The sequence below is a fragment of the Vigna angularis genome, chromosome 6, assembly GCF_016808095.1.
Source record: "Vigna angularis cultivar LongXiaoDou No.4 chromosome 6, ASM1680809v1, whole genome shotgun sequence".
In the NCBI taxonomy this organism is placed as follows: Eukaryota; Viridiplantae; Streptophyta; class Magnoliopsida; order Fabales; family Fabaceae; genus Vigna; species Vigna angularis.
In genome coordinates this window covers 31847151-31873589 of record NC_068975.1, presented here as the reverse complement: position 1 = coordinate 31873589, position 26439 = coordinate 31847151, and the positions used below count along the sequence as shown (strand labels likewise).

General features: G+C 29.1%; 1 protein-coding gene across 1 annotated transcript; it reads left to right on the top strand.

Annotated features, from left to right (window-relative positions):
• Positions 1-22501: 22501 nt before the first annotated feature.
• On the top strand, positions 22502-23717 carry LOC108342302 (uncharacterized). Its single transcript, XM_017580062.2, has one exon. The coding sequence runs from the start codon at positions 22638-22640 to the stop codon at positions 23226-23228; it is 591 nt and encodes a 196-aa protein (XP_017435551.1). The 5' UTR covers positions 22502-22637; the 3' UTR covers positions 23229-23717.
• Positions 23718-26439: the final 2722 nt, after the last annotated feature.

Genomic DNA, 26439 nt, shown 5'->3' with positions numbered 1-26439 from the left:
ATTTTTTTATTTTATATAAATTTTTCTCATTGCATATAAGAGTATTTGTTATATGGAGATATAAAAAAAATCCACAATAGTTTTTAATGTTATATCCAGTTGCGTCACATGGATTATTAAGGTTTTGAAGTAATACTAAACTTGTTTTAAAAAACATAAATATTATAGTTAATAAGATTTTTTTAAAGATTAAGTTTAAACTAGTTTAAAAAAAGTTTTACAAAAACAAAAAAAGGAAGAGGGTTGATTAAAAAAAGTCCGCTAAATATTTTATTATTATATATGTATGTGTATATATATATATATATATATATATATATATATATATATATATACATAATATCATATTAACAGATTTTATGAATGTACTTTTTAAGTTTTAAAATAGTTGAATATATATTAATGTAAGTTTATAGTATTTAAAATGATATTAAAATTGAAAAGATACAAGTCAGATAACAATGCACATTTTTTCACTATTTTTTAACTGTTATAGTTATTGTTATATTGTTATTATTAGAATTAAAATAGTAGAATTTATTTAAACACTTTATTAATAATTTATACAAAAATAAATATTACTATATTAGTGTTTACTTCTTATTTATTATTTTTTATAAAATTCCTAATAACTATATATATTTTTAGCTTGATGATCATGAATGGTTAAAAATCATTTAAAGCTTCATAAAGCAAAGAATAAAACTGTATAAAAATAAAATATAAAAAAATAAAAGAAAAAATCATCTTTTTATACATCTAACATATCGTAAAATCCATTAAAATGATCCATTTTTAATAAATAGTAGTATTTTTAGTAGTAGTAATTTTAAAGGTAGAAAATATAATTAATGAGAAAATTATGATAAGAAAAAAATTAAAAATTTATGATAATGGATTATAGTAATTTTAGAAGAACGAATTTAAAATTTTAAAAATTTTATTTTAGAAGGTTTTGTAAAAAAAAAAATGTTAAATGATTACAAAATGATAAAGAACCTTTCAGAAGTGAAATGGGGAGCAAAACACTTTTGGTATTTTTAATAAAATAGTATTTTTAATAAAATATTATTAAAAAAAAACCTAAATAGTGCCTAGCCTATAAATAGCAATCAAGGGGAAGACTGAAATTGAACCAAATATTGAGAGATTTTGAGAAAAGAGAGAGTTCGAGGAAATTCTAGTGCAAGAGAGGAAATTATGGAAGTTTTTGGGGAACAATTTCTAAACAAGATAGTTAGTCTGGAATAGAGGTAAGGAGAGCTACTATTGAGTCTTTTGTTTTTGCATTATCTTGAATCTTGAACATGCAATCTTTTGCTTTTGTCTGATCTTAAATCTTGAATATGTTCCCCATAACTTTTATTGTTTTTTTATCTATTTATATTGTATTTTCTGGAAGGATGAGAAGTTGTTTAACCGGCTTTGCCAGATTCAACTTCTTATTTCCCCATAACTTTTATTGTTTTTTTATCTATTTATATTGCATTTTTTGGAAGGATGAGAAGTTGTCTAATCGGCTTTGCCATATTCAACTTCTTGTTTCCCCATAACTTTTATTGTTTTTATTTATTTATATTGCAATTTTCTAGAAGGATAAGAAGTTGTCTAACCGGTTTTTCCAGATTCAACTTCTTCTTTTCCCAGTACGTTTATTTGTTTCTTTTACATATTTTTGGAAGGATGAGAAGTTGTCTAACTAGCTAGGCTAGATTCAACTTCTTGTTGCCCCATAACTTTTATTATTTTTATCCATTTCTATTGCATCTTTCTGGAAGGATAAAAAGATGTCTAACTGGCTATGCTAGATTCAACTCCTTAGTTTCTCATAAAGTTTATATTGTGATATTCTATTATTGTTAATTTATTTTTGTGAAATAATCATTTTGTATGATTTCTCTGATGAATGTATTTTATGATGTTGGATATGAAATTTTGCATTTGAATATAGTATGAGTCTTTGGGAGAGACTTTATAATGACATGGTATTAGTGTATATGTTGATATTGAGGTCCTGTTGTTGGTTGTTATCCTAATACTTTAATAATTATCTAGTCTCAAATAGAGAAGGATGTGTTATGTGGTGAGAGTGGTAGGAGGTCCTGGTCTATGTTCATTTATGGTCATAGATGTTAACGAACTAACCTTGTGGGTGATATGATAAATTGTATTTGGCCAAGATTGTGTTGTGAGAGGAGTAGAGGTCACCACAAGTGCATGACCATCTGAGACTTTCATCAACATTATATCCGGATAATAGAGTCAAGTATAATAATTGCATCTTACAAGAATTTATGGTGAATGTATTACGTATAATATAATGTTATGCCCTCTTCGAATTTTACATGGTAGCTCACCCTTACTTGTTTATTTGTGCCGGAAAATCTTATTTGTACGATGATCGTATAACGTATAAGTTATACGGGAACAAATGAGGGAACAAAGTTTGAACCTATACAAGTGAAGCCAGAGGTAGTAGAGAAATAAGAATAGTTTAAGAAGAAAAAAAGAAAAAGAGTTGAGTGATTTCGTGATATTGAAAACATAATGTATTTTCAGTGTAACTCTTTTACTCCTTAATAGATGACTGTAATATTATACGATATTTATATTATTTATGAAATTATTGGTGTGTGAAATGTTTTATTTTTGGATGTTACACGTATCATAATAATATAACCCAAAATCTGATTAGAAAAAAATAAATCAAGTATGAAAGAAAATAATACTTGAATGGAAGTCTAACATTAGAAAAGAGACTCTACACAATGTTCCAATTGATAAAATTCAAATAAAACATGGAAGTCTAACATTTTAAAGTGAAGTTGTTTTATAGAATTGGTATTTACACAAGCAAATAAAAATGACTTAAAATATATAAAAAATAAAACTAATAAAGTAACATGAATAAAAATTCATAATTTTAAGTACAAAATATTTTTTTAATTCTTTAAATTTTAATGGAATACCACAATTTTCTTACGCTCTAAAAGATCGTGATTTTAATGAAATATAACCTATTTTGTTTTAGTGTTTACAGATTTTAATCAAATACTGCAAAAATCTCAATTGAATACACTTCTTATTTTATAATCGTTCTTGGCAAAATTTATCAACAAAAAAAAAGATGTTAATTATAATATATTTTTTCAACTGTCTATGAGTATCCAATAAAACATTTTTTTAACGATGTATCAAACACACTGGGTATTCAAATATCATCTTCAATTTACTTTTTGTCATATTTCTAAAAGTTTAATTTCAATATCTCTTAAGTTTCACCATTTTCCCTCTAATTACAGTTCGTAATACCTATTGCCACGTCAATCATCAATATTATTAGGTCAAAATGAACTGAAAGAAAAAAATAAGTTTCGCGAAATCTTAAAAATGGGAGATAAATTATGTGAAAAAAATATATGGAAATGTATTTATCCTACGTAATAATATATTAAAAAAATCAATTTAATAAAATTGGTTAAGTTTTTTCATTTTAATCAACCTAAATTTATATTTATTGAAATAATATTTATATGTTATAACGATTATTATTTATATTAAGATATGATCATGTTATTATTAACTATATTCTCCTGAACAAGAATTTCCTGATGATATTCTTGATATTCTCCTGAACTATATCCTTTTACAGATGATATTCTCCTGAACAAGAATTTCCATTTCCGATAAAATCAATAAGTATTTTTATTCATTGAAAATATATAAATTAATATTAATTTAGTTTCTAAAATAATAAAATTTTCTTATTTGATCTTTGAATATGTAAAAATTGTAATAATTATATACTATTATTAAATGAGCAACTGCTACACGAGATGCTAATTACATGATATATTGAAAGTGATATTGTACCAAGACCATAAATGTTAATAAATTTTATAAAGGGTTATAAGTATTACTCTACCATGAAAGTTGAAACTGCCAACGTCCCTCATGCATATCTGGGTCCCTTCGTACTGTGCCTCACACACGTTTGCATGTGCAAATTTAATAGCTGCCACTTTTTTTCATTTCTTTATTCAAGGATTGGATCCAGAAAACTATATGTTTTATTAAATATGTATAATTAAATAAATATTTTTTTACAGATTTGATGTTTCATAAAAATAAAATTAATATAATATATAAATAAAGATAATTTTTGTCTTACAAATCGAGTTTTAACAAAATAAGTTATACTGACAATTTTTTTATTTATATTACATCCGTAAATAAAGAATTTTACTCAGCCCATTTATAACCTTAATAGGTATAAGACAAGATTTTGAAGTAGCTGTAGTTTTTGGCTGTTTCTGCGTCATCTTAATCAATCAATGAAGTGGTGAGTTAGAGATGATTGCTTTTGAAGAAAGAAAAAAGTTAGAGATAGATATCTACCTATCTAGAGAGTTTCATGAGAACTGTGCCATATCTTCAAAACTATACCTATTAGAATATTTTTTTCAAACAAATGATAGTGATTTATATACTTTAATTAAGTGGTTAAAGATTTAAATAAAGGTAATATCATTTAAAGTAGGGAATACATTATTTAAAGGAATACAATATTATGTACCTTCAAAATTTCTAACCAGATGGTTTTTTTTTTAAAAGTGTTATACGATCAATTATTTGACATTCAATTCAATATTAATAAATATACAAACTGTTTATTTTTATTTAAAAAATTGTGTATGTGATTATTTAACTAGTATTTTTAGAAGACTGATCAACGACACCTAATTAAATGTTAAATAAATATATAAAACTTGAACTACTACAGGTAAATAGGAGGGAATAGTACATGGTGAATTTGTTACAGGAAAATGGTATTGGTGAAGAAATAAATAATTAATGGAAAAGAGAATCTGTCTAGAGTAGCTGAAACAGTGGATCTGAAGTGATTTTGTTGCTGTGTATATAATTGATCAATAGCTCTTCACTTTATTTTTAATTAATTAGACTACTGAAGAATGGTGTAGCTATAAGCTATCATTGATGTGTCACACTAACCAATTGGAATTTCTTAATGGACCCATGCTGAATTCATATCTTTTTCAATTCTCATCAATAACACAGATCAATCTGTCTCCATAATATTGTAATGGTATATGTTATAAATTATAGCAGTTATCAGAAGAACAAACCAATAAACAGTGGAACGGTGGTTATGTTTTGGTTTTACTATGGCTAATAACACATCATTCTAAAAGATTTGAACTTGGAAATGGGAACATGAATGGATCGATATATAGCTTTTTGCAGTGAAAGCTTATTTGTATATGTTTTAGAATTGAGATACAGAGAAAGGTTTTCATGGAAGTATGGATCCAATTCTGCTAGGATGGGCACATGACACTGGTGGTTGTCCCAATTTCATCTGAAAATAACAATTCAAAAGAGTGGGTGATTGTGATTTTCGATCTCCAGACATTTATCTAGCTAGCCCTAATACAATTATGATAGAACCACCTGCATAGGCAACTGTTGCCACTAAATTTTGTTCACAGAATTAGCATACAGTTGCTGTGGTGGACTCCAATGACAGGGACTCATCTTGCCATGATATGAGAAGGAAGATGGCCCATGAAGAAGATAAAAGATTTTTTTTTTATTTATTTTGTATAATGTTACCTCTGGAATCTTAGATGGGTTATTGGATGCATAGATCCAAATTTAAGTTTTCAGAATCTGGAATCCAAGAATAATTGAAAGAGTGGATTCTCCAAGTTGCTAGATGCATGAGAAGGACATCATATGGATTCCATGTTTCCAAAACAGAGGTTTTTCACTCTTTTTCTGAGTCAATAAACACTGATATAGAATCGTCTGAAGGAACAAAATCAATCCTCTAATCAATGAGTTATGATTTGATGCAACAATTGAGCCTAATCTCAGCCCACTCTGCATTATTAGTAAGTTCAAGATTTGTATGAAGTTAACTAAAAGGAATAACAAGTACTAAAATTGTACGAATAGGTGCTGGAGAGCTTTGGATCTGTTTACACTGATTTTAATATAAATCAGACACTTACATGTACTTGAAATGAAACATCATTGGAATACTTTGATTACTATTATATTATTCAAGAGTGTTTTTTTTACTGATTTAACATCAAAATACCTTCGCAAGTACTCTACCACCACCACTCGCACAATCCACTTGAGTCATCGTCCAAGCCAAAAACACTTTCATCCAATAGCTACCCATCTCTCATTTCCCACCGTTCAATTTCAGAGAAGTCTAATCCATCTACATCCACACTTCTGACTAAGCACTAGTATGAATCCGAGTATTCTTAATCTTCAAGACCTTCAAGATGACACTGTCCTTTTTTCTTCTGATAAACTCTATATAATATACAACAGCAATGCTAGAATGATACTGTTAATGAAACCACACAGGGGGGCTCTTTTTCTCTTTCACCGATGAAAAAAACCACAGAGATTCCACCTTAGTACAATAATTTTCATTATGGTGATGCAGGGTATCCAATTGATCCCTAAAATAGTGCTATATAAAGCTAGTTTGGTACTAAAAATAAGTCAAGGTACATGAAATTTGACTTTGTCAGACTGTCACAAACAAGTATACCAACTCATCTGAAAAGCATGGTTTCACATGGAAAACTATAGTCTCTGTTGCATATTTTTAATTCTCCTTGTTTATTACGTAAGTAAGGATGGCGCCTAATACAACAGGCGAGATTCTGATTCTGATTCTGATTGCGCAGATCAATATGAGTCCATATCTTTAAACCGTACTTTATATATGTAGTAATAACAAAGTGAAATAATATTCATTAGAAAGAGAATAACAGTGTGGTTTAGGAGCATGCAAGGGAATCCTCTGCAAGAATGCATCATAATGGCTGACACAAATAAACAAACATCGATTTGTGGCACTTTCTTGGCTGTCTTTGTTTATGAAGATGACATAGATGTGGGTCAGGCCTTTGGGACTGTTCTACCTTGTGTCATTCCACTTGCAATTTTCTTCATGTGATTTTGCTAACAAACAAATGAGGTTTCCTGAGATATGGGATTATTTTAATAAACTGAACCAGCCATTGTGAGCCGCCAAATCAAATTTACTGTCTCATAAATTACCGTACTCACCCGCTATTATAAAAACAAAATTTTACATTTTCATAAAATAAAAATTAAACATAAATTTATATACACATCAAATATTTTATTTGATAAGAGATTTTTTTAATAATATCAAAATTAAATATATGAAAACTTGACACAAAGTAGATATTATTTTACAAAAAATTCCATTAAAATAGTAAAAAATGTGTGTTCTAAACCGCGTGTCTTTCTACGAGACAAACCTTCAATCAACATAAAAAAATTGATAGTATTTTTAATTTTAAATTTTAAAACAATCACTTAGTAAATTTTATTATTTTATATTTTATTTAATTTTTTTCAATTCTATTTAGCGTAGAATTTAGACTTTGAATCCCACAATAATTATAAGTATTATATATATACTTTTATGTAAATACTTAAAAAAATAACTTTATTTCTCGTTATGTTTTCTGATTCGAATATAATTATTTTTTGTGCGTGGAAAGGATATATACGGTATGCAACAAAAAAAATTCGATTGTATGATGATGAGATCAATGACATCATGAAATGAATGACAAGTGTGGAGGATGGGATTAAAAATACAGCATAGGATGCTTGGTTCCTGCTTCCGTGGGTCCCAACTCTAAGCAGAACTGGGCCCCGGGCCCACTCCTGCCAAATGCAACCGCTACCCATGGGGCCTCCTGTCACGGTGAAAACTCTGCGTGAGTGGCCCACTTACGGCCTATTCCACAATTGGAGGCCCATAGAAATTTGTCAGAACTCACTAATCAAATAATAGGCAGGAGAGGTAACAACATATATTGGTTTGAGAAAATATGAAAGTAACATTTTTATCATTTTCAAAAATAAATAAGAAATAAAAAATTATTTACGGTTTTTATAGTAATTAAAACGTATAAAATATTTCTTAAAAGTAAACAGAACCTAAATTTATTTGAATATTACATCACCCTTGTATTTCATAAATTAAAATTAAAATTAAAAATTAAAGTTTTGTATGTGCAGGAGAGCAGCCTTGTGTAAGCACGACCAAGGAACACCCGAAACCGCACATTCGTAACAGAACCACCATGATCCTGCATACTTTGTCTTACAATGATTTTTGTCCTACCGCAGAAAATAGGTTTTCGTGTTCAACATTATTATCAATACTGGTCACAGTATCCTGTGGACAAGAAAAAAAAACCGTGGTAGAAAAAATATATGATATTCACGCTATTAATTAATAATTACTTTAACCTCTTCAAGTGTTCTTCTTTTCAGAAAATAAAAAACTATATTAAAACTAGGGTTGAATGTATCTTTAATATCTAATTTTAATATAAAATTAAAATTTACTTTTCTTAGAAACTTCGATACAACTTAGTTATTGAATTTAAAAAGAATATATATAGAAACATTATAAGTAACAATGTTAAATTATCTTTACATTCATATCAAACGCACGTTTTAAAATGAGGTTTAAATTGATTATATTATTTGATATATTTTAATTTTAAAAAGTAATATATTGCTTATATAATTTGATACATTTAAATTTAAATGTGAGTTTAAAATATCGTTATCAAATTTAAAAATTTAATGATACTGGTTTAATAAAAAAAATATTAATTTGCTTTAAAATTTGAATATTAAAATGTAAAAAGTTTGAAGCAAGTCATTTCAATTTATCTCGAAATTAAAAATTTAAAACCATATTTAACCTTCTCGTGTATTTTTCATTTTCTAGTTTTTCACTACTTTTTTTCTTATTTTTATTAGAAAAATAAAGAGAGAAAACCAGCTCTTCTCTCAATTTTCTTACGAACTGGAAGTGAGATCATATAAAAAATCATATATGCTACCTCAATATTCCATTTTGGAACAACAATTAAGTAAATAATAAAAAGAGGAACTACAAAGGGAAAGAAAAATCTCATCATTCCCTATTTGAAAGTGAGAATAAGGTACAAAAGGTGAAAGAAAAACTGATACGATGGAAAAGAAAATGTGAGCTCCTTTTCTATTAATGACCAATGTTGAAGGTAAGAAAAATTACATCATTTAATTTAAAAATTACAAATATACGGAAAATAGTTTTATTTTAATTCAACAGATTTAATAAAAATCAACTGTTTCATATAATTAAATATTCAACATTATGTATCATCCCAAAAATACATAATAAACTATATAATAGAATAATTACATTTAATAATAATTCAGATCAGTCTTACACTAAGAAGAGCGTACGGTTATGGTCGAACGGCCTAAAGATGAGCAGAAATTAAACCTAACGCCTTAAGTATTTCAGACCGAATAGTTTACAAAAATCTATACTGAATGGTCAAACAAAAACAGAAGGAGAAGGTGATCAAACGACCACCTAACTATAACTAAACTACTGACCGAACGTTCTACTGTTCAGTCTTCACTTCAACCTCGACCAGGTTATCTTCCTCCAGCGTCTCTTCTAGAAGTACGTTTCCTTCTGCTCACATCCACAACGGATGATCATTGCAATGACAAAGATGGACGTACAAAACAAGACAAGACAAGAAACACAGGGTAAGCTTATATAATTTAATTCATGTATAAACATACATTTCATACAATCAACCAAACAATATAATTCATCATACGTTTCATACAAAACCTAATACTAGACTGACTGTCCGGACTATGTGAAATCTGTGTAGCTACAGGCGTTCGTGCACCCGGGTGATGTAGTAACTGGGATGCCCTCAACAGCTTCCACCCGAGGTTAGTCCTATCTGTCCAAAGTACCCCTAAGGACTAGGACCTCCTGTCGTTCCCACACATGACCTACCCTCCTCTACGTGAAGACAAGTACTCACGAAACATCAGGATGAACAACCAGCTTAGCATGCCCACAGTCATACTTTACCAATTCCAATATTCATTCATGAGTCGTTCCTCCCCGGAACGCTCGTTCAAATCCACAACATTTCATTCAAATCACATTCTCGTATCTTTCATTATTATTCATCTCACTTAAACATTTTTCACAACGATCTGTAAGGGTACTTAATACCAAACGTTCAACATTGATTTAGAATGACACCGAACACTTGGAGCGAGACTAAGAAGTCTTCAGTTCCAGGAGGGATTTAGACTAAAGGATACTATCGGGTTGAGAAAGAAACCGAGTACAATCAAATATCACAAGAAACGAATGGAACGAACGCTAATTACAACAATGAGCCAATTAGATGAACTGACTTTTGAGAGCTCCAATTGAACATCAAAAAGACTATGTCAAGTACGAAGACTCCAGGATGAAACCAATGGATACAGATACTTCAAGACATTCAAAACTAATACTTAGAATGATTCACATGAAGAAACCGAACGCTTGTGAATGCTTAGTTTATTTGAGTTTAGTATCAAGAAATCCAAATGTCAATCAAAGACTGAACACTATAGTGAGTGAACCCTAGAGGGCTTGAACGAACGCTCGTATTAGGAAGTTTAGCTTAAGGAGATAGAACGAGTGCCTGGTGTAAGACCAAACACTTATTTAGGACGAACACTTGGTATGAGACCTAATGCTACTAAACTTAAAGGGAAGAGACTTGATAATTATACCTAGATACTATTGGGATAGTATTTAAGAATAAGTATAATATACAATTACATATATATATATATATATATATATATATATATATATATATATATATATATATATATATATATATATATATATATATATATATATATATATATATATATATATATATATACTTAAATTTATAACGGAATACCAAGACACAACTATACTTGGCCGAACGCTCAAGCATGGTATTTCAAAATGCAGACGCTCGTCTTCAATTAGGATTCTTCCCAAATGAAAGAATCCACTTCTAACCAAGTTTACTAGAACTACCGAGCGGTCAATGACCGTTCAGTGATGAACGTACATTATCATAGGAAATTTCACCTCCAGAATTCATTTATATTCAAACTCATTTCTCAACATATAACTTCATAATTTCATACATTTTTATCATAGTACATTTCATATTCCTCATACATCAGAACATAATAACCAACATATTTTATATAGTCAAATATCTCAACAATCATGCTTCACTTTAACTTAACAACACAACGAACGTTCATGCATCACCATAAACATACAAATTAAATTAAATAAGCTTTCCTTACCTCTGAGCGTGAACGAACGTCCTAGAGACAGAAGTAAGGTTTCGCCTGACTACAATTCTTTCTACCCTCAACGTTCAACAGCTCTTCAAAAACTAACCAGACAATAGGAGACCAAACAATGGCTCAGACAATATGAAATCATGCAATCAGAATTTGGTTTGCATGTGCCAGAAACGAACATCTAAATACAGGGAAAACTTACCAGTTCAGAACTCGAAATTGTTCGGTTCAAAATGAAGCTCAGGACGCCGGAAGTGCTTCTATGGTGCCTGAATGGTGATCGGAGAAAAGAAAGGGTGAGTTTTGGTAGAGAGAAGGGAGAGCTTTTAGTGAGAAGTAGGAGAAAATGAGAATTTCAGAGTTTTGGGAAGAAGGGTGCATGCAGAGAGTGTGACGAAAGTTTCTAAAAAAATCAGTTTTACTTCCCACGTCAAAACGAGCGTCCGCTCATCTGCCGACACCTGCCTTCCACTATCTGATTTCCAGATCCTCATTGCTTGACACCTGGCGTCCGTTCAGAGGGGTTTTGGGTGCGTTTTTAATGATTCTGACACATTCCAACTATAAATCATTAACTATACTAAAAACTCACATAAAACTCACATAGTTCATTCATCTATCTTGTTATAAATTGAAATTATATATTTATATTTTCTCTTAAAAAAACATATAAAACAAATTAAATTATATTCATGTAAATAAATCATTCAATAATTTCTGTTTGGAAGCTATAAAATTGACTTAAGAGTACAAACTAGAAAGGAGTAAAGATAACAATCGATCAACTCGGGTTTATTCAACCCAAAATAAATTCTATTCCTGTTGTGTTATTTGTCGGATATCAATTTTAAAATTATTAACAAATTTTTAAAAGTTTGCAAATTTATAGATATCAGTAAATATTTAAAATTATATTTTATAAATTTTTAAAGTAAAATAAAAAATAAAAGTATAATATAATATAATTAAAAATAAATTAAATTAAATTTTAATTAAATTTAATTTTATAAAATATAAATTAAAATTTAATTCTAATTAAATTTAACTTAATAAAATATAAATTAAATTTTAATGTTAATTTATTGTGAAATAACATATATTTACCGTATGAATAATATGATATCCATATCCAACATATTTATAAATTACTTTAAAATATTCATTATCCATTACCAGAATTAACTATCACTTATGGATTCTACATACAGATAACCATAGGAATATTTTTGTCAAAAGAAAATTGAAAAGAACTCTTCCTCTTTTAATATTTGAAAAGTAAAATGAGAAAAATTTGTATGTTCAACTTTCTTCACTAAATAATTAACACTAATATTTTACTATTAAAAAAATATAAATAGATATAAATAACTTCTTTTTCTCAATTATACTTCTACGAAATATACTTTTAAATTAAAAATTCATTTTGCAGAATGTATGTGTGTACATATTAATTGAAATTAATTTTCTGAATAATGTATTTTAAAATATATTAAAATATAATTTCTTTTCCTTATCACAGTTTATCAAATCGGAAGACTAATCCTGTTTATAGTATTAAAATTATTGGTTGATGTAACAATTTTTTATTTTAAAAATTATATTAAAATATGAATTACTTTTGGCAAGTAATTTTAATAATATAAAATTATAACTTGGTAATTAAATTGGCAAAAAAATATTTTTAAAAATAAAACGATTAATAGTGTAACCACTAATAAAAGTTATTCCTGTATAGTATGATACCTCGCATGTATGTATATGTTTTCCACGAAAGTAAATGTATAGAAAAAACAATTATTCTTTGTTAAATTATCTAAACAATTATCTAGAATTTGTATGGTTCCCCTTACTCTTCCTTTTCTTTGTCAATCGTTTTCATTAGTAAACCTATCATACCTTTTATTTCTGCTTCAGTTTAATTGTCTATTTATTAATTGATAGCATTTTGAGTTAGTAGCTTATCTGCCTAAACTGAACGAACAATTTCAATATCGTGATGTCATCAACAATTAAAAATGGAAATAAAAGAAACTAGAATAAAACTTTGAATAGACATAAAAGAGAAAAAGTATGATTTTACCCATTTTTATTAATAATTGAGGAAAGAGGCATTTCAAATAATCATAATAATGAAAATAGAAGTGACAAAGAATGTTTATGTATATTTTTGTTTTGAAATTATATTATGATTGGATTAAAGTTGGATTAGTTTAACTATAATCTTCCAAAGCACCAATTATTTGCTAAGGTTAAATCCAGCGTCATTGCAATCGTTATCAAATTTCTTCATCCAATGCAGTTTTTTTTTCAACGGAAAAAAAAATTGCAACCTGTCGTTGTGTTCCTACGTGGCACTGACAGAGTCAACATTCATAGACATAGTACATAAATAAATAAATTATAAATGATATTAAGAACTCTCTTATTAGAGAAACACGTGCATTTAGATGTTTATAATTTGCTTAGCTCACATAACTAATATATTACGCTTAAATGTAGTTTTTATTTAAACAATATAAATGAAAACTGAATGTACATAATTTAATCGCAAAATTTCAAATATGTATTATAGCAAAAAGATTAACTTCTTCAAAAATGTAAAATAGACTCGTAAATTAGTTGCGGTAGTGATTTTTATTATTTTACTAAATAAAATAGTTTTGGTCAATAAAACACAACATACATTCGTCTTCTTCACCGTCGATGTTTGGAATCGGCGTGTACGTGCACGTATCTTGATTATTCGTAACACCAAACACACGACATTCTATTATTTATTTATGTGAAAGAATTTTGAAATAAAAAACCTCGAATAGACATTTTAATATCTTTAATGTAATTATTATAAAAGTCAATAAATTTATTATATATTCAGTTTTTTTTATTAGAAAAGGGTGTGGAAATTTTTATTGTCAATGAAGCTATATTATTTATCCTTAAAAATATAATTTAGAATTCAACGGTTTATTTACTATTTCCCAATGTTTTGATAACATAATATACCATGTCTACGAAGACAACTGATTCCTTTCGTAACTCGTATTAATACATATTTTTTGTGATTATTATTTTTAAATACTTAATAAGAAAATCATTTATAATTTATTTATTCATACTTAAATTTATATAAAAGTCAATAATTAGATCAATTGCATCCGTTATCAGGCACATATTTCAACAAAAAAACGTGTTATATATCCGATTTAGGCAGTTGCTCCCTCTACCATCACAGAATCCTGCCTGCATCACTCCATACCAATTTTGCCCTTCTTTAAAACGGATGTCAACATCCGTTTCACCTTCAACGGATGTTGACATCCATCCATTTACATATTTTATATTTTAATTTATTTTTTATATTTAAAAAAAAAAATCTTCAATGGATGTGGCGACATCTGTTAACGGATTGTCACATCCGTTTTAAAATTATTTTTTTATGGACAATAGTTTTAAAATTTTAAGAAAATTTAGAAGTGTAGGGAGAAATGCTAAGAGATGCAGGAAAAGCTTTTCTTATTCTTGCAGTATGATGGAGCGTGGCTGGAATAGATTTTTTGTGATTTCAAATGCAGATTTTTGCTTTTGGATTGTTTCTTCAAGTATTTTATTAATAACAATAAAATTAAATTTTTTTGATTATTATTTAAATAATAATATATAAATTAAATTAATAATAATTATTTTATTAAATAAAATAAAATTAATTTATAAATAATTAAGTAATAATTTTTTTAAAAATTAAATAATATTTATATATTAATTTAAAAACTTAAAAAAACTAAAAACTTAAAAATAAAAAAAAAACTAAACGGATGTGGGACATCCGTTGAAAAAAAATTTCTTCAACGGATGTCGACATCCGTTCAAGAGAAAAAGAGAAGGTGTAGGATATTTTAAAATATAAAGTATAGTTTTGAAATTTAAAAAAAGTGTGGTGGTGCAGGAAGCAATTTGTGGTGGTGTAGGGACTAACCCTCTCTGATTTAAGGTGAAGCATATTTAATACGTGATACTTCTGATTTTTGTCCGATGAATGTTTATTCTCTCCAGGTGATTTATACTCTTCCCTCCTTCTCAATTCTTATTGATAATGGATAATGTGACTTAAATTAAATATAAATTTCCCTTTAACTTTTATTTGAAACTTTAGTCTCTTCTATTTTCCTTGTTATTATATAAAAAATTCGCAATTTCAAACCCATGTGATAGTATTTGGTAAACTCATATTGTATTGTAAGAATGATAGAAGAAGAAGAAAAATTACAAAATATTAAATCCAAAAAAAATTGTTTCTATTTTTTAGAAATTGTAACCCTTGCACTTGAAAATTAAGGTAATTTTTTTAATCGACAACAAAAAAATATATTAATGGAAACACTGGGAATATTTCGACCCTTTTACAATAACATACAAAACAAATGTTCAAATTCTAATATTACACACAAGTAATGATAAAAAAAAAAGGTAAATAACGAGATAAACATTCTTTTTGATAATTAACTAAAGAAGTTAGTGCAGTAGTTTGGTTAATTCAATTTTTATATGTACTATGTAACCAAAATAAAAACATCAATAATAATTAATTTACATATTATTTATATTGAGCTAAATAAATTTAAAATTTAAAGGATAATAATAATGTGAATATGGTTTTGGATCATATCTCAATTAACCTCATATACTTCATCATTTATTTATTAATATGGTAATGTTTCTTGGAAACTATTTTTGTTTTGGTGAGGTTCAATAAATATATTAAAGAATATAATAAAAAAAAGTATATTAATTTCTCTATCCATCCAAACCTATATTTATTGTGACAATATTTATATATTATAATTAATATCCACAATTTAGTATTATGCATATTATTTGTGTTAAGTTGTGATAAGGTTATTAATAACTAAATTGTTATTATATGAGTATTATTTAATTGAGAATATAGACCCACATTTCATTTTCATATTATAAATTCAATTATGATTACAAAAAAGCTCGCACTCGCGGGTACTTGCTGATAAAATATGGGACGGATATTTGGTACCTGTGAGTATTTATTACTAGTGAGTTATAAGTAGTGGATATTTTAATACCCGCTTATAAACGGGTTGGGTGTGAATATTATATTATCCGATCAGCGAGCATTCGTTACTCACAAAAAAATAAAAAATTAATTTATATTTAATTTAAAATAAATTTAATATATATTTTATTAGATTAAATTTAATTAAATTTTAACTTTAATTTCAATTTATTTTGATTTATATTATATTTTATACTTTTTGTAATTTTATTTAAATTTTATTTTTAAAACATATAAATAAAAAATTATATTTTTTTATATTTGTGGGTATCTGCGGATTTTTTTTGAAATGGGTACTCGTATGGGTAGCGGGTTAAATTTTTGAGTTGCGAGTAAGCTCTATCTATACCCGACCTGACCTGTTGTCATCTCTAAATACAACTAGTATTCACTCACGAATATTCACTTCATAGTCACTCATATTCACTATATTTATAAAGATCATAAATTATTTTATTAACTATTTCGGTTGAATTGGTCCTTGGGTCGGTCGTCCTTCCTTGCTTTGCTCTCTTTTGATCTTTAATCCTCTCCGAGAACGTGATCCACTCCAATGGGTTGTTGACTTGCAGAAGACGCTCTGACGCTCCAGTCAGATATGTTTCATAAAGAGGTCTATATTTTATTGGGATAGTAAAAGATGATTGTACCTAACATCAGTTGTATTATTTATAGAGTTTGTGGCGGTCAAGTCCATTAGTTATCAGTATATTTTTAGGGAATCAAACTCAATAATCAATAATTAATACCGTATATTTGTAAAACATAAGGTAATCTGACCTATTAATACCTGATAATTGCCTATGAATGACCATTAACTCCGATCGGTATATTTCATATAGAACATAAGCCCCCCAAGCCCAAGCAAGCTCTTTTATTCGAAAGAGGTGCGTAGGGATTATTATGAGTTTTAAAATAGGTAGCTCACGTTGTATTTAGGGAGTCTATCTTCGATGCTTTAAGTCTTCATTGCTCTCTGTATCGAGCGGCGAACTCTAGGAGTTCTCTTTGGATATGTTCCCTAGAATGAACAGAAAATGCTAAGAGTTCTCTTTGACACTTTTTCCTGTGCAAGAGATTTTCACTCCAAAAAATATGCTTTTAAATAAAATAAAGTAAACGCTTCAATATTTTATAATGAAAAAGGCATTGGGACCTGACAAAACCGAACCTGTTGAGTAGTTGACTGATAAGAGTTCTTTTTCGAACTTCCTGCGTTGAGCGGGGATTTCTGAAGCCCATTTTCGGACTTTCCCGAGCGGCTTGAGGCAAGAGTTATTTTTCTAACTTCCTGCGTTGAGCGGAGATTTCTGAAGTCATTTTTTTGACTTCCCCCGAGCGATCTTGAGGCATGAGTCATTTTTCTGACTTCCTGCGTTGAGTGGGGATTTCTGAAGTCATTTTTTTGACTTCCCCCCGAGCGGTCTTGAGGCAGGAGTCATTTTTCTGACTTCCTACGTTGAGCGGAGATTTCTGAAGTCAATTTTCTGACTTTCCCCGAGCGGTCTTGAGGCAGGAGTCATTCTTCTGACTTTCTGCATTTAGCGGGGATTTCTGAAGTCATTTTTCTGACCTCCCCCGAGCGGTTTGAGGCAGGAGTCATTTTTCTGACTTCCTGCGTTGAGCGGGGATTTCTGAAGTCATTTTTCTGACTTCCCCCTAAGCGGCTTGAGGCATGAGTCATTTGTCTGACTTCCTGCATTGAGCGGGGATTTCTGAAGTCATTTTTCTGACTTCCCCCGAGCGGCCATTATAACTTGACACAGTTGAAGGTAGGTCTGAACCTTTCTGCACATGATATTTTATAATTTAAAATTAAGAGTTGGTAGAAGCTGACCAAGTTGAGGTCTGAACCTTCCTGTAGATAATATTTTATAATTTATAATTTAAAACTAAGAGTCTGTAGAACTTGACCAGGTTGAACGCATTTCTGAACCATATTGTGCATAATATTTTATAATTTATAATTAAGAGTTGGTACAACCTGACCAAGTTAGGTCTGAATCTTCATGCACATAATATTTTATAGTTTATAATTTAAAACTAAGAGTCGGTAGTACTTGACAAGGTTGAACGCATTTTTGAACCTATCATGTGCATAATATTTTATAATTTATAATTTAAAATTAGAACCTGACAAGGTTAAATGCATTTCTCAACCATTTTGTGTATAATATTTTATAATTTATAATTTAAAATTAAGAGTTGGTAGAACCTGACCAGGTTGAACGCAGCTCTAAACCATCATGTGCATAATATTTTATAATTTAAAATTAAGAGTTGGTAGAACATGACCAAGTTGAACGCCTTTCTGAACCATCCTGTGCATAATATTTTATAATTTATAATTTAAAATTAAGAGTTGGTAGAACCTGACCATGTTGAACCATCTTGTGCATAATATTTTATAATTTATAATTTAAAATTAAGAGTTGGTAGAACCTGACCATGTTGAACGCATTTATGAACCATCCTGTGCATAATATTTTATAATTTATAATTTAAAATTAAGAGTTGGTAGAACCTGACCAAGTTGAACCATCATGTGCATAATATTTTATAATTTAAAATTAAGAGTTGTTAGAATCTGACAAGGTTGAACGCAGCTCTGAACCATACTGTGCATAATATTTTATAATTTAAAATTAAGAGTTGGTAGAACGTGACGTGACCAAGTTGAACGCATTTCTGAACCTTCTTTGTGGAGAATATTTTTACTCACAAAAATATGAGTTAAACAAAATAAAAATTACAATTTATAAATTATAATAAAAAGTATTGAAATCTCACAAGGTTGGATGTAGGACTGAAAGTTACTGAAAGTTCTCAACAAAACAAAATCTTTAGAAATTATTATGAAATTTTGTACTCTTGTTGCAAAACCTGGTATTGATCTGAAGTAGCAATGTCGAGGCCCCGGGATAGTAAAAGATGATTGTACCTGACATCAGTTGTATTATTTATAGAGTTTGGGAATCAAACCCAATAATCAATAATTAATACGGTATAAATAATTAATACAGTATATTTGTAAAGCGTAAGGTAATCTAACCTATTAATACCTAATAATTGCCTATGAATAACCATTAACTCCGATCGGTATATTTCATATAGAATATTAACTCAAGTGTCAGAAGGTTTTTTAGATGAATTTCTCTTATCAACAACATATAATCATATTTAATTTAACAAGAATTCTGAAAGCCACCACTAAGATCTTGTTAGCTGACACCGGTAAAATCAACATTATTACTCTTTCATCCATTTATTGCTATATGAGATTTTAGGAACCTTAATGAGCATGTTTTACTTCGGTTTTAAATATTTCTTACATTTTTTTAAAATTTAAGCGTGGAGTGATTTTGTAGGAGATTATTGACTTTACTTTTACCTCTTAATATCACTTTACCTTCTAACCACTCATGTGAATTTTGTGTCAATAATGTCAAACACTTTAATTATTAATTTTTAGAAATTTATCACTGATAACTTTGGTAAATATAATTGTTATTTTATGATTTTACAAGTTATACATACACACAAAAATTTAAAAGTTACAGATAAATGACCAAGAACACCAACTACAACTAGTAAAAAAATATTAACATAACATCTTTGACAATATATATATATATATATATATATATATATATATATATATATATATATATATATATATATATATATATATATAACACTTTGCTAAGAATCTCAATCTAACTATTACAAGTAAATGATATTCTTAATGTAAAAATTATTTAACTATAAAATACTATAATTATTTATCACCTTTATCCTTAGGCAACAATAATCTTCTTAGAGTTTATGAATTTGTCATTTATCTTAAGGTTTTGCCAAAGTTGTTGAGCTCCTCGAGACAAGACATTGTATGCTCAAGTTAGCATTAGGTGAGTCAGAGTGTAATAAATGCAGATGGTAAAAATCTCAATATCTTACCATGTCTTCTATTTATAGTGTCATTGGCGAACTTTTACCTTTTGATAGGTTTATTAAAGTCCAATCACATCATTATTTTAGTTATAATATGCATATTACAGTCTTAATTTTAAAATCTCAATAATTTGTTAGTCATGATGCTCAGACTTGACGAAGTTCTCGATCAATTGAATGTGTGTTATAAATTTTGTTTTCATATAATCGATCTCAACAACTTTATAATCCTTATATTGAAATTTAAATGTTCGATACGAGCTAAACGCAATAAACAATTTTAATTATGTCTTATTCTAAAAAAAAAGGTAAAAAAGTAAGAATATTTTAAATATAAAAGTCATACTCAATCTCACATGTTTAAGACATAATTTTATATAAAACTATTAAAATATATCCACGTGACACTAAAATTTAAAATCATGATTACAAAAAATTTAAAAACTATTTTTTATCTTAAAAATATTATATCATGTCAATAAACATTAAAGTGTAAGTGTTGTAAAAGTTTTGAAAATAATATTAACAATAATATATTAATATAACACGGTACAAGACTTCCAAAAAATAAATTAATACCCAATTAATGTAATAATCCTTGGAGATTATCTTATAATATACAAATACATTAAAATTTAGATATACAAGTAAACACAATTATAAATGCAAATACAGGTCATATGTATTTTGTTAAATTTGTTTTATAAGTTTGCTCACCTTAATCACTTCTGTTTTATAGGACCATAAAACACAAATCATTGTTATTTGACTCTTATGCGTGTTTTTTTTTTAAATATATCAACATTAATTTAAAAAATGTTATCTAATCTGTGCATATAAATTGACCAATTACCTGAAAACTTGTTAGTTTGAAAGTTTACACGTATTGTTAAACAAAGTCTTAATAGATTTCACTGCACCAAAAAGCTGCATAATGCTGGTTGCAAGGTCGTGACGAAATTTCTCCAAGTAAAAAGGTATGTGTCATGGTCCTTAACATTGATAAAAAGGATTGAATACTATTGAAAATGTTTACATTAAGAAAATTATATTTTATTAGGTTATCTGTCTGTCTTTCTAGAACAATTTTTCATACCATTAATATATAGTTAGGTCTAATTTCCTTTTTTTGAGAACATAAAAATCTACTACGAGTTGGACTTTTTCATTCTAAATGCTTCAATGACACGTTGTGTTTTCGAACCAACTGGGTTAATTTTTGTCATTTTTCTACTTGATAGAATCTCCTGTACTATTATAAAGGACCACTCACCCATATTCCGCTCTCCAAGTTTTTAGGTTATTTGATTCTTGAATCAGAGACTCAAGCATTCCTTCATTGGTCATTTGGTTGAATAAGAAGATAATATTAGAATGGTAAAATATTTTTTTCGATTGTTTGATAGATTAAAAAAAGAAAAATTATAACGGTATTGAATGGCATTTACATCACTGATAATATACGAGAATTTTTGGTTTCTTCCATTATTTATTTAATATTTGGAGAAAAAAAAGGTAAAATAAGTATTTTGTTTTCTCTCGCTGGTGTTCAATCATATTCCAAGCGAGATAGAAATTGTTACGACAAAATGTTTATTTTCCTTTCACGTCTCTTTCTTGTATAAAACATAGATAAAGAAATGATGTCATGCCTTTCAGAACAAAAGATTAAAAAAGAAAAATACAAAGTAAAAATAAACAATAATTAAGAATAGATTTATTAACATAAATAGAAGTGTTATCAGTGAGAGTGTGAGACCACTAAAAAAAACCTGAATATTCTGCATCTTTCTTTTTCCTCTGTTTTGACCGCAATGAAAAATGAGCGAAGCCTCTCTAACTCTCTACTATTGACCAAAAATGGAAAAATACCTCTTCATATGTTCCAGAGTGATGGTCTAATAGAATCCCAAAAATAGAAACTTTTACCCATGACAGACACGGTGGTGCCTTTCTTTTTCACTCTCGCAAAATTGGCGAGTTATCCCACGCCCCGCCACAGTCGCGTGCCACCAACGGCAACACGCGTAATGTTGTAATAATATGTTTTTTCAACGTTAACTCTGTCGTCGCCATTAGTTAAATTCCATGTCACCGTAACATTACTTACACCAGAGTAAATTCAGAGAAAATGAACCCCAAATACAAATTCAAATGAAATTGCGAACAAACATTATATATACAGAGGAAGTAGCACCTGTGTGCCCCCCAGCTCAAGCATCAGAGAAATGGATTCGCAAGACCAGAGGTAAAAAAAGTGCGTAAATATTTTTGTCAGCCACTTCCGATCAAATCTCCTGCGGCGGCGCAATCGATTCCGCCGCCGCATATGGCCAAAGGTCGCAAACTAACGACCAGCCGGAGCGAGCGTTTCCTGGGAACCTACGACTACTCGAGCAGCCGCGGCTCAGCTGCCTTGGACCCGTCGGAGCTTCGTGAGGAGGATATCTGGAGCACCGGAGATGACTCCGTCGAGCGCGAGTGGGAGCCGCACGCCTCTTCCGGAAGCAACAACGGGAACTACAGGCGGCGGATTCCACGCGAAACGGAGGACCACCGGCGCGTGGGAGGTCTGTCGTTAGCGTTTGAAGCCCCGGCGAGTGGCTCGTCGCAGAGGATCGTGCATCAGTTCCGCGCGCGTGAAGAGATGGCAGCGACTCCTCGCGGCCGCCACGTGGCGACATCGGCGCCGGTGAACGTGCCCGACTGGAGCAAGATTCTCCGAGTGGACTCGGTCGAGTCGATGAACGACGAGGAGGAAGATGACGAGTCGGAGATGGAGCCACCGCATGAGTACTTGGCGCGTAGCCAAAAGATGGTGGCGAATTCAGTGTTTGAAGGCGTTGGCCGCACGTTGAAGGGCCGAGACTTGAGCCGGGTTCGTGACGCGGTCTGGAGCCAGACCGGGTTCGATGGGTGACGAGCCGGTTCGGGTTTGCACCATAAAATTATTAGAATATATAAAACTTATCGTAAAAGCTATAAGCCACATAAACACCGCTGTCTAGAGTGTAGTGTTTATGTTTCCCCTGCTCATAAAACACAAAACACAGTTTTTTAAGTAAGTTTAGTTCTGTTTTTTAACTAAAACTGTAGTAATATTTTGATGATTTATCAAAATAATACTCTCATTTTAGTTAAAAAATAATAATACTAAAACTATTTATGAAACTGAATATAAGTTTTGTGTGTGTCATATTTATTATTGTAGTTAACGAGGTTGTGAGGGATGGGTAGTTAAAGACAATTATTTTGGTTTTTCTGGGCGATGATTCGGCTGAGTGGACTCGGGCGATGAGAGTCCAACTCAGTGGCCAGTGAGCCTGAGCCGTGATAATTAATTAGCATGTAATTGGAATTTGTGAATTTGATTAATTAAGATCTTCTCCGGCCATGGCCACTTTATCTCTTCCGGTTTCTGTTTGATTAATTTACGTTTTGTTAATTGTGAAAGATAAAGTAATTTTAGGTTTACCTGATGATGTGATATAGATATGTATATAAGAAGGAACATGATTGGTTTTGTGAAAACTGAAAATAATGGTAATTAATGGTATTATTAGGGCTTGCCGATAATGAGACAAAGAACACCGTTTTCTTTCAAAAGTGTTTGAAGGTCACTTTGATTGGTTGGTTCTTGTGCAAATGCTGAGAATCACATAAGTTCTTCAACTTGTCTTTTTGAAATGGGGACCCTATATGTTTAGGGAAAGAAAATAATAACTACTTTATATATTTATCTACATAATATATATAAATAATATACGATCTTATTAATATTATTTTCTAACATCGTAATGAAAATTTTGTATCAAGATTCCATGGTCACCGAGGTCAAAATCACCAGAGTTAACGTTTAGGGTATTTTGTACTTACCTCTTTTTTAACAAAAGTAATTTTCTCCATTTTATTTTATCTATTAGTTCAGGTTTTCCTAAATATAATTAAACAAAAATAAATAAGTTAATGAGTACAAAACTTTTCCTAAAATGTTTTTATACTTTCTTTTACGGATAATTAAAAATACCAAAGTCTCCGTTTACCTAATTGTTTGTAATCTGCCATGCATCGATTGTTGTTCAGTAATGTTTTTCTTGTCTATTTGATTTATGACGGATAGTGAAATAGTTTACAGTAGTATGATATTTATTTAAAAATTATAATAATAATTGAAATAAATAAATGAAAATTCATTAAAAAAACCACACAAAAAATATTTAAACCACACGTCGAATAAAACGAAAGAAATTATTAATCAACTGTTTTTGTTTGGCTTTGCGTCATTTATTTATGTTTTATAACGAAATTGTGGGAAGTAAAGGAAAAAGATACCCAAAATTGACTCGCATCTATGCCTGGGAATGCGAAACTAAACAGGCACTAAAATATATATATAAAAAAATTATTAGCAAGTATAAACATTACGAAAACTCTCACTGTCTCCCTCTCACACTCACTCTACGTCACACATAGCTGATTCCTTTTTTCGATTCTGAATTTTAATAGTAATTTGATCATCATAATTTTCTGCATATTTGTCGTTTACCGACTAATAAAAAAAATCATATTAAAAATAATACAGTTAACATCAGTGAACGATATCTAATATCTCAGGAAATGATTAGGTGCATTAGAGATAAAAAAATATCATGTTTACATTATATAAGATCGCAATAAATAATATGTAGAAAGTAATAATAATTGATATAGTTGTTTTGTTAATTGCTTTGAAGTTGAATCTGACATAATTTGAAGTGTGTTTAAGAATAAGAAAACATGAAGAAGAGGTTGTATATCACATGATTATAATTTTAGAAAAGGGATAGGAAGAATGAGTGGTGCAGTTGAAGCAGAGCAATAATTAACCTAAAATTTGCCCTAAATCTAAATTCAAGAATGGCGTCATTCCATAATGATAATAAGTGTTAAATTGACAAAACATCATATCCAAATATCTTATTTGATGAACAAAAATTTGTGGAGAATTACAAATGGGCCCTCAGAGAGAGAGAGAAGAATGAAAAGGTGATGGATGATTGGAAGAAGTTGGGTTAGGTCCAGGAGTGGGAGTGAACATTGAGAGGTTCTTTTTGATGAAAAAGAAAGGAGTATTTTATCTTGGGCTCACAAGCCCCCTAGCTTTTGGACCATACATTCTGCGCCTTCATTATTAGTTTCGGACTTCAACTTTTAACAAACTTTTTTTTTAATTTCTCAAAAAAAAAATCTTTTTTAAATCAACTGATTTTCTTCCCATACTAAATTTAGTAAACAAGTATTAGATATATTATTCATAAATCAAAATTTCTTCCTGTATTTGAGTGGTTTCTTTTTCTCGTACTCCCCCACTAAAAGGAAAAAAAAATACTATTAGAGCTTCAAAATACATTTAAATAAATAATCTAGATTTTATTTTTAATTATTTTGGTTTGATGATTCAGTAATAACTTATAATAAAATTTAAAAACACATTAAATAATATTTTTAAAATAATCTAAAAAATATTTCAAATGATTGATCCCTCTAAAAGGTTTAATTTTTAAATTTCCCAGTGGAATATTATAGAATATATTTTAAGTGGTTTTGAAACTCTGATTTTGTAATTTAATTACATTGTATTTCAAACAGATCAAGAATTTTTTTTCCCCATGTTTTTGAAATGGGTAATTCAAAATTTTAAAATATTCTTTTTATTATTCAAATTACCTCAATGGATACTTGGAAGCAACTAATGGCTTAGAATTGATCAGTGGAAGAAAAGGATAAACATTTATTATTATTATTATTATTGTTAATTAGAAAACTAAGATTGTATCAGCTTTGAAACCCTGTTCAAGGAACGCTTTAGGTACTAAATAATAGACAACTTAACTTTCTCATCCATTATTTTCAGGTAAACTCGTTTCATATTTGCAAATAAAACTTTATAACTGTTTTTTTAATATTATTTATAGATAACGGACGTTTTATGTATTCATGATTGGGGTTGATTTGTCATGTACAAGTTTTCTAAATTAGAACAGTGTCGTGTTACAAAAATGATTTCAATAATTTTTTGTATTGTTTATTTTTTTTAAATAGTGTTTTTTTTTGGAAAAATTATATATCATTTAGTCGGGAGTGAGAGTAGC